The 10,189-nt window shown below is 46.9% G+C and overlaps 2 protein-coding genes across 5 annotated transcripts in view; one reads left to right on the top strand and one right to left on the bottom strand.

The window, feature by feature from the left end:
* ETV2 (ETS variant transcription factor 2) overlaps positions 1-2,006 on the bottom strand; it is an 11,407-nt gene extending 9,401 nt beyond the window's left edge. The window contains exons 1-2 of one of the 2 annotated variants that reach the window (XM_083753546.1): positions 967-2,006; positions 34-138 (exon numbers count right to left, since the gene is read on the bottom strand). In XM_083753546.1, the coding sequence (XP_083609672.1) occupies positions 34-109 (76 nt within the window). In that variant the 5' untranslated portion in view covers positions 110-138; positions 967-2,006. The remainder of the gene's footprint in view (positions 1-33; positions 139-966) is intronic. The other variant, XM_083753547.1, reaches the window with a different exon arrangement.
* Positions 2,007-8,464: 6,458 nt separating this feature from the next.
* LOC310850044 (retroviral integration site protein Fli-1 homolog) overlaps positions 8,465-10,189 on the top strand; it is a 32,094-nt gene continuing 30,369 nt past the window's right edge. For 2 of the 3 annotated variants that reach the window (XM_083751085.1, XM_083751083.1), the window contains exon 1: positions 8,465-8,616. In XM_083751085.1, the coding sequence (XP_083607211.1) occupies positions 8,599-8,616 (18 nt within the window). In that variant the 5' untranslated portion in view covers positions 8,465-8,598. The remainder of the gene's footprint in view (positions 8,617-10,189) is intronic. The other variant, XM_083751084.1, reaches the window with a different exon arrangement.

Raw genomic sequence — 10,189 nt, 5'->3', positions numbered from 1 at the left:
AGTGTGAAAGGAATAAAGGGGAGAATCTCTTACCCAACTGTTCCACCTCTGCTCCAGTCGGGACCATTTGCAAGGGGGGCTCCATCCAGCATTGGCGCCAAGGATCCATGTCTGCAATCTATTTAGACCGATTTAGATCTGAATTGAGCAGAATTTTTTATTTTTTTAAGGAAAGAAGTATTAAAACTAGGCAAAAGTAAGGCAGATATAATAATAAACAGTTGAAACAACAATAGCAAAAAAAAAAGTTCATATTCTAACACTCGCAATCAGATTGCAGTATGATTTTTGCTTTCCTTCTTGTTTGTGAATATCTGGACTTGCCGTCACAGAATCACAGAATTTCAGAGTCGTCTAGTATAACCTGCTGCTCTGTAGGAATCTTTTTTGCCCAATGTGGGGCTCAAACTCACAACCCTGAGATTAGGAGCCTTGTGCTTTAAGGTTAAAGTACGTGTTATGTACTGAGTTGAATAGGTACACTGAGCCAAACCACTGATCCATCTTAGCCCACTAAGCGGCAGTGGCCCTCCCTGATCTGGTCAGCAGTGGGTTTCCCAGAGACATGAGGGCCTCTTAACTGCAAATGCCAATTACATTGAACCTGAAACCTCTGGTACGAATTTGCATTGAGCTGCTGCCTCTCTTTCCCTGCTCACAGGCACCATCACCTCAGCATTAGTTAGGAATCTGCCTTGTACTGAGTCTGACTGTTGGTCCATTTAGCTCAGCATCCTCCAGGGATGCTGCTGGACTCCAACTCCCATGATCCGCAGCCAGTCTGGGGCAATGCAAGTGAGAGTCCAGCATCACCTGGAAGGTCAGAGATTCCTGGTCCAGCAGCAGCTCTCCAGGGTTTCAGCCAAGGACCTTCCCATCCCTTGCTGGAGATGCTGGGGATCGAACCCAGGACCTTCTGCACATAGAGCATGTGCTTTTTGCCACTGGGCTATGCAGGCTACTCACCTCTTTGCTGCGTTCTAGGATAGCTGACCCAGTACTGCCTGGTGGCGTCTTCCTTGGCTCTTCCTCTTCTGTTCCTTGGACAACGAAACTGGCAAAGGGAGGGTGTGCGTACCTACACAGACCTCTGAGCGGTGGGATCCTGCACCATGCCTTAGGGGGGGAAATGCTGCTGGGTGCTTTTCCTTGGCCAGGAAATTCAGAGGCTGCTACTGCTGCCCTTTCTCCCTCTCTCTATTAATATCCCCCTACCCTTCCAGTTCCTCTGCCCAGCCATTGGCTGGTTTAGCCGGTTTCGTGACTTTTTTCTAAGTTTATGGGGAGGGGGAGATAGGCGTCTATGTCGTCACAGCCAGTGTGTGTGTGTTTGTGTCCGCGTATCACGACTCTGCAGCCCCAGATCAGAAGGCCAGGTGGTCGGATTTCAGAGCTGGGGGGAGGGAGGGGGAATCGTGAGAGGAAGCAGAACTGGTGTGTTTATCTCTAGGGACCACGATGCAGCCAGCAGAATCTCCTTGTCAGGCTGTAGAAGTAGCCCTAATAAATCTCAAAATGAGACACCGCAGCTTCCTCTGAGGCCTGTCCTGGGCTGAGAACTATGAGGCTGAGCTCCTCTACCAATTTACCTGGAAATAAGCTAAGGAGGACTTGTTCCTGAACGCCTAGGATTGTGCTATTAAGAAACAACTTTTCCCAGGCTCTAACCAGGCCATCTAAGGTCACCACCTCCAGAGTGCCACTATTTCGAGGGAGAGATTCAATCACATATTGATCATTTAGGTTTGCACAATGAAATAGCAACGATAGGGCTGGCCCTGAGCATAAAAGCTGTCATTTAAAACTGTCATTTGCAAATCCTCAGATATACAGTGGTACCTCTGGTTAAGTATTTAATTTGTTCTGGAGGTCTGTTCTTAACCTGAAACTGTTCTTAACCTGAAGCACCACTTTAGCTAATGGGGCCTCCTGCTGCCGCCACGCCGCCACAGCACGATTTCTGTTCTCATCCTGAAGCACTATTTTGGGGTTAGCGGAGTCTGTAACCTGAATCCCATGTAACCTGAAGCATATGTAACCTGAAGCGTATGTAACCTGAGGTACCAATGTATGATAATTCACATGTTGCAATCTACACACGCTCTGAGTGGAAATTTCAACAAAGAAGCATCTTATTTTTTCTTTTTGGGGGGAGTTCACAATCTGTGTGAAATGTGTTTATTGCTGTAGTTTAACAACTCTGTATTGATCCTTACAGTGTAAGGGAATCAGCAGCCATTGCTTGACCTTTGGTCGTGATGGAAAATCTTTGTGACCCCAGGAGGCTATGGGGTGGAGTGAAGGGAGAAAAGATGATTTCATGGTTCCTTTCATAGCAGCTGTTAAAAATCACTCGTGCTGCCCTGCCTCACAAAAAGGAACACAAAACGTGAGGCTGGGCATGTCTGCTCAGAAGCAGACCCGACAGAGGTTAGTGGGACTTGCTCCCAGGTAAGTGGGTAAAAGACTGGAGCCAAGTCAAACACACACACACACACACACACACACACACACACTTTATTTCTAAGGTGGAAAATAGGCGTGTTAAATCAGTGGCGTAGCGTGGGGGTGCAGGGGGGGCCGGCCGCACCGGGCGCAACATCTGGGGGTTAGGGTTAGGGGGCGCAAATCCACGGGTTAGGGGGTGCAAATTACTTGCCTTGCCCCGGGTGCTGACAACCCACGCTACGCCACTGTGTTAAATTGGTTTGTGAATTGGGATTGCTTTACTCTATAGTAGGGGTGGCTAACCGGGGTCCCCACACATTTTGACATGTTCATACACTCAGGACACATACAAACACACAGCCTCCCTCCCCATCCCACAGGGGGGTTACAACAATATGTAAATACAATATTAAAACCATTTGAAAAGCAAAGAAGAGAATAGCGTGTACATTTAACAATGTACATAAAATAATGTGCCCTGTTGTGCTGCTTTTATTTCTCCTTTAAAATATTTACTTATTGTTAAATTTAGATCCTGCCTGTTCTGCCAAAGGAGCCCAGAGCAGCAAAGAGCAAGTGATAAAATACTTTAAAAAAAAATCGAAATAAATTGAAATAAAAGATGCAGACCGGGAAAGTTCTCAACTTAAAAGCCTGGTTGAAATAGGAAGGTCTTCTTCAGAAGGGGACAAAAAATATAATAGAGGTGGCACCTGTCAAATATTCAAGGAGCTGGTGCCACAGCACTAAAGGCCTGATTCTGACATTGTGTAGAATGAACCTCCGAGTAAGGGACAATCTGCCAGAAGCCTTCTCCTTCAGAGCTCAGTGATTGATTGAATATATAAGTGGCAAGACGATCCTTCAGGTAAAAGTAAACAGAAAGAACTATACAATCTGAGCGGGGGTCAGGGTGTGTTTAAGAGGCTGGAGAAATACATTGGTTCATAAGAGTTTGCAAAATCCAGAGTTCAGCAACAAGAACCAAAATGTCTCAGAAACTTGGCGAGCTTTCAAGTTCTCCAGAAGCTTCGTTCATTGGGCAAGAGGCTTTGTGTAACAACTCGCCTGATGAAGCATTCTGGAGAACTCAGTAGCTTGTGACTTTGGGGTTGGTCCCCTAATGGTACTGACCAACTCTGGGTTCGTAAAATGTATATGCTGGGGACTAAAATGATGTCAGAGTTGGGGAGGGGAGCTTTCCACGTGGGGGTGCTGCCGCCGTGGAGAAGGCCCCTTCCCCTGCCATTGCTCCTTGCCCCACTTCAAAGGGCAGGAGAACTCTGACCACGATTTCAGTCCTCTGGGCCAGCATCATGGTGAGCAGATCGCTCTGACCCCCTGCGTAGAGCACATGCAGTCAGTTGAAACCAGATGGTCTCTGCCCTCAGGCTTGCAACTGCAGCACACAAAAGGAAAAGGGAGTAAGGAGGGAAGAGGAAAAAAGCAAACACAGTTCCCTGCCAGTTATTAAAGTTACATAGTCGTTTTTTTATCCCCATGAGCCAGTCAGGCAGGAGAGTGCCACATCATGCGTTCTACTGGGTGTCAGGGTGGCGGAAGTACTTCTCAAAGTCCTGGCAGCTCAGAAGAGAGAGTGCCAGATATCTCTCAGTCATTAGCTCCCATTGAGATAACAAGCACCCCACCCACCTGGAGCCATTAACAAGCAATCTTCCTCACAAAGGAAGTGGCTGGCTGGAGATGCAAAAGAGGTAGCAAGAGAGCATTCAGGTCCTAAGGCTTAGTTGCTGTCCTTCTGCACAAGCAGCTCTCTGTGTTTGAAACAGACTGAGAGTGCATCTTTGCGTATACACACACACACACACACACACAGAGAGAGAGAGAGAGAGAGAGAGAGAGAGATTACACCACACCTCATCTCCCCAGCCTGTCTTTTTCTGTGGAAGGCAAGAGAGCAACGATGGTCAGGACAGTTGCACAACCCATAGAGATAGATCAGCCCCCTTGAACAGCCAGAAACCACAAACCCACAGATTGTGTAAAGGCTTGAGATTGGGTAAGAGAGAAGAGGATTGCCCTCTACCCTAACTGGAACCCAGCTCTGCAAAAAAAGAGAAAAAGCCCTTGCTGTGGAATCCTTGTTCCTTAATAGCCCTGGATCCAAATCTTTAAGCCAAGCATAGGGAAAACCTTTTCAGTCTGAGGCCATGTTGCCTTGTATGGAACCTTCTGGGGGCCACATGCTGCTGGATGGGTGTAGCCAGGGGCCAAAGTAGGTGCAGAGCAATTCCAGCCACACACAAAGCAAAGGTTTCTACACCTGCAAGTATCCATGTTCAATCCGCCCAAGGGCATGATGGCAGGCACATGCATTCAAAGGGAGCACGGAGCAGGACCACAAGGCGCATGACCTAAGAAGAGAGGGTGTGGCCTAGAGAAAACCCCAAAGAGGGGCCGGATTCTTCCCCCACCAACCCCAGGCCTGAGATGCCCTCCCCTGCTTTCAACCCCTTTCAGTGGCTAGATAGGGCCTTACTTTCCACCTCTCCACAGTAACTTTTGGCAAACCTCATTTCCCATGATCCTAGCAGGAACTTCGGCACCCCAGTAAAATGGGGAAGGGGGAGTCAAAGAGAGAGAGAGAGGGCCTGACCCTGCAACCCCTCCAGTCTCAGCCCCTTCCCCTGTCAGGGAATCTCAGGGGAGGGGTGGGTTCCTCAGCTTGAAACAGCAGCGTGAGGTTATGCAACGGCCCCAGCACTGAGGCAAGGAGTGCACAACATCGACCGGAAACCACAGGGCCCCATGCCTCCCCACAAAGCACAAACCAGGTGCAACACAGCTCAGGGGACGAGGAGGGGCGGGTGAAGGACTCTGAATAGTAAGGCTGCTCCTTTCTGAGACTGCCGCTGGGCAATCTTGGAGAGCAGGGCCTCTGGCAGAGGAACCTCTCATCCAGCATTACTAACTGGTGTTATGGTGCACCATGCCGCTCCTTTTGCAGAGAGAGCCACGGCGCCCAGACACATAAACAAGCCGGTGAAAGAGATGCTATGTCTTCCAGTTAAACTTTCCCATACAGTGGTACCTCGGGTTAAGTACTTAATTCATTCCGGAGGTCCGTTCTTAACCTGAAACTGTTCTTAACCTGAAGCACCACTTTAGCTAATGGGGCCTCCCGCTGCTGCTGCACCACCGGAGCACGATTTCTGTTCTCATCCTGAAGCAAAGTTCTTAACCAAGGTACTATTTCTGGGTGAGCGGAGTCTGTAACCTGAAGCGTATGTAACCTGAAGCATATGTAACCCAAGGTACTACTGTATAGTTCCCAGCATTCGTTAGCAGCAGGGTGGGGAGAGAAAGAAAAAAAATCTTCCCCATAAAGCAGGGGGCCAGATTTGTTGAGCTTTTTTTCTAGGGTTGGGAAAGGAAAGTGACTGGTAAAGTGAGATGGGCAGATCCACACCATATATTTAATAATAATAATAATAATAATAATAATAATAATAATAATAATAATAATTTATTATTATTTATACCCCGCCCATCTGGTTGGGCTTCCCCAGCCACTCTGGGCGACTTCCAATAAAATATTAAAATACTGTAATACATCAAACATTAAAAGCTTCCCTAAACACATGACGTCCCCCAAGGAATCCTGGGAACTGTAGTTTTTTTAAGGATGCTGGGAATTGTAGTCCTGTGGGGGGGGGAATCAGGGTGAGTGCACATTAGATAACCAATGTTGTTCAATCTCTCTGCAAACAGATCAGGCTGATTGCTCATTAAGCAAGTGTCTGGAAGTGGTCCACATCTCCCCATATCTCCCAGGACCACAGCAGTTGGCATGATATCATTAACTTTAGTTTTACCCTTCCTTTGTTCCACTTCATTGGCTACTACTGGAAAGTCGGCAGGAGCTTTTGAGCGAAATGATGTCACAGGTCTGCATTATAGAAAGGTTATCAGCACAAACAGAAAGGAGAGGTGGATTTGGTACCGTTGCATGTTTAAGACGTGAAGTATTTGCTTCCAAGTGGGTTCCCCAACCCCCTTTTTAATGTTGTGAAGCTGCTCTATGAGCAGAAGAGTGGCGTCCAAATAATAAATTGACGTGATCGACTGGAGTCATGGCAATAGGAGTGCCTGATTCTATGTTTCCCTACAGCAGACATGGCGATCGCCAGAGTTTAACGACTATCTTTTTCAAAACCGTCTCAGTAGGATAAAGCTAGCCTGTCAGATCATTCAGATTAACACTGCGACATTTCTGAATATTGTCGTTCTTATTAAAAACAGCACACCACATCACCTTTGTTCAGAAACTGCTGTTTTCCTAAGTGTTGGAAGAAAAAGAAGAGTACAGATTTCTAAGGAGAGTTTGCCCCCGATGAGATGCATGTGGGTCAAACAATTGAGCTAGAACGGACTTTCAGAGTCTTTTCATATCACTGCTTTTCAAATTCCAAATGTACTTGTGGCTGCGATTCAGAATCTTGTGGACACCCAAGTACTTTGAGAGAGAAAAGGGCACATTGCACATTCAAACTCTCCAGCCGCAGGGCTTATCCACACTTAACTTTGCTCCGTATTTCTAGATTTCTCATATATATATATATATATATATATATATATATATATTTAAAGTTTCAAAAGTTTTTTATAACAACAAAAACAAAACAAAACAATACAATAAAAATGACAAACAAAAATGACAGAAATTTAGATTTGCACAATTAAAAGGGATTAAAGCACTCCTGAGCGGCAAATCCACTAGAGAGAGAGAGAGAGAGAGAGAGAGAGAGAGAGAGAGAGAGAAAACACGGAAAAACCAGACTTTTGCAGTTAGGAATGTCACGAAAAACTATTGATTAACAGGATGATGCGTCTTATGGCGCGACTGCAGGCTGCGCAGCTATCACAGAAGCCAGAACAGCAAGAGGGATTGCTGCTTTCACTGCGCAGCGATCCCTCTTGCTGTTCTGGCTTCTGAGATTCAGAATATATTTTTTTCTTGTTATCCTCCTCCAAAAACTAGGTGTGTCTTGTAGAGCGAAAAATACGGTAGCTTGTAATGTGCTTTAGTTAGGCTTGTACTGATAGCGTATCCTTTAGGCTGGCTAGAAACTAGGTTGCTTCCAAATACATACAGCACCTTTGAAAAGGCTGTAGCTCAGTGGCACAGCATATTCTCTGCTGCCAGCAGGTCCCAGGTTCAATCGGCAGCATCTCCACATAGGGTTGGGAATATCCCCTGCCTGAAACCCTGGAGATCCGCTGCCAGCCAGTGTAGGCAGTACTGAGCTAGATGGACCAAGCGTCTGACTCAGAGTCAGGCTATGTTCCTATCAAAATTTGGCCTGTTCTCTTACTGATTCTACAGCAGTGGGATGTTAGTGCTCCAGGTGTGTGCACCAGGCTTCTTTGGGAAGGACTGTGGCTCAGGGCCAGAGCCCCTGCTTTGCATGCAGACGGTCCCACGTTCAGTCCCCAGCACCTCCACGTAGGGCAGAGGGAGATTTTTGGCAGGGACCTTGGAGAGCTGCTGCCAGTCAGTGCAGGCAATATTGAGCTGGATGGCTGGATCGTCTGACTCCATATAAAACAGTCTCCTGTGTTCCAATCCAAGAAGCTAAGTTCGAACATGAGTTTGTGCATCTCTGCTTTTAGAGAAGAAACCGTCTTCCTGGTTTTTGTTAGGAGCTCCCCTCTTGGTCCTTCTTGCAATAAACAAATAATCATCGAAACGGCCTTTCTGAAAATCTGGCAGTCCTGTTGTAGAAAGAGGTCTTCTTTTCCTCTTCGCATGCTGTGTTTCCCCGCCAACGAAATCTCCCATTTCTTTCTGCCTCCGTTCTCCCGACTTCTTGTCCCGCTTTGCAATTTGAAGTTGAACAGAGAGAGAGAGAGAGAGAGAGAGAGAGAGAGAGAGAGAAGGCTCGCAAACCAATTGATGCTATTAAAAAAAAAAAAGTTTCAGAGCTTGCAAGCTTGGTCACACCAATAGGAAACCAGCCCTAGCGGCTTGTGTGACTTCACTTCCCAAAATTAGACACACACACACACATACACACACCCGAGCCCTGTTCATCCGGCCCCCTGTGCAAGATCAGCCCCTGCCAATGCAACTGAGCCAAGCGCCCATGGAACTCTAGGCGGGAAGCAGCAGGTACAGGCAGGCGTGCCATGGATTGCACCATCAAGGTAAGTTCTGGAGATGTTCCTCCATCTTCGTCAGCAGCTGGCTCCCTGGCCCCTTCTCTGTCTCAGGCTTGCACCAAGCTGGTCTCTGGTTCAGTTCCTCTCTCTCTCTCTTTCTCATACACACCCGGCTCCAGAAACAGGGGCCCCCTCCGCTCTTTCCTTCTGGTACAAAAAAATTTCCTCTTCCTTCCCTTTCGCGGCGGTTGATGTCTCTGAGCTTTTAAAAAACCCAAACCAAACCACCACAAGAGACGCCTTGAGCTCTGAATGGGAGAGTTCCCTTCTACTGCACGGCCTGACCGGCCGAGAGATAGAAGATGGGGGTGAAATGGGGGACCCCCCACAAAAAACTGTCATGCGTGGAGACAGTCCTCTCCGCCATATCATCATGGTGACAGCAGGAAGAGGATATTCCTACAGGGGTGCCTGTACTGGCCTGCCAAACCCCAAGAATTTCAGGGATGGAGTCCAAGTTTTGAGGTGCTTCAGCCTCCCCCCCAAAAAACTGGAGGTACTCCTCTTCATAAAAGGTCAGTTCATTTTTCCTTTTGCATTTCAGGGGTTATCAGCTTGTACAATGGTTTGCCTTTCCCGACTTTACCTTTCTCCGTGATCTTTTAATTTTTTAATTTTCCTTTCAACCACATATTCACGCAGCTCCATGGATGCTTTTAGGGCTTTGCAAATTCTTTCTCTAAGCATCCACTTCCATTCACAACCCTGTCACATTAAGATGTGCTTTTGTCCACCATGGGTGTGTTCTTGGCAAAACCAGCGGATCTTTTGATTTGGTTTGAACCCTTTCAGGTTGTTTGAGACTGAATGTGCATGGCTTGTGTTTCTCCAACCACCCAAAAGGCATGTATTTAAAAGAGGAGAGAGAGAGAAATGAAGCTCTTGAAAGATTTGTAGTCATTTTTGGTTTGGCATTGCTGTCTCTATTGGTGGGGGGGGACATTCTGTGTTTGGGCTGGGTTGTAGATTAGTACCGGACTGCTCTAGTTTTCAAAAACAAGGAACACTGAGCCATTTTTGTTAGGGCTGGAACCTGGCAGGGTGGAAGTAAGATTGGGCACCTCCTGAACTTGGACCCCAGACTCTGACAAGGTCAGCACCGGCAGTTTCCCTTTGACATTATTCACTGCTTTGTGTTGTTGAGACAGTTTCAGCAAATACTCAGTTAGTACGCCGCCACCCTGCCTCTTCCAGGTTAAAGAGGCCACTGAGGCTGATGTCTTGCTTTACAAAACCCTGGAGCCAATGGTGCTGATTTTTCATCTGTCCCAAGAGCCCTCTGGGAATGTTGTAGTTTGAAATGCAAGTTAATTTACATGTCTTGAGCAGAGGCATCTCGCTCCTCTTCTACGGCAACTATCTTTGCGATGTTTGATAAGAGTTCCCTATGAAGCAATCTGTGGCCATTGAAAGGGTGGATCTATTTTGGGTTTTTTTAAAAGCTTAGGGTACAATTTTATTTTTTAGGATTTTAAATGGTGTCGCTAACTGACCAGGGAGGAAAAAAAGGGGACCCAATTCCTTGCTCCTGTTTCTTGATTGGCTGAAGTAAGCAGGA

Source organism: Podarcis gaigeae, assembly GCF_964106915.1.
Source record: "Podarcis gaigeae genome assembly, chromosome: 8".
Taxonomy (NCBI): Eukaryota; Metazoa; Chordata; class Lepidosauria; order Squamata; family Lacertidae; genus Podarcis; species Podarcis gaigeae.
Note: the sequence above shows the minus strand (reverse complement) of the source record. Positions and strands in the feature narration are given on the sequence as shown.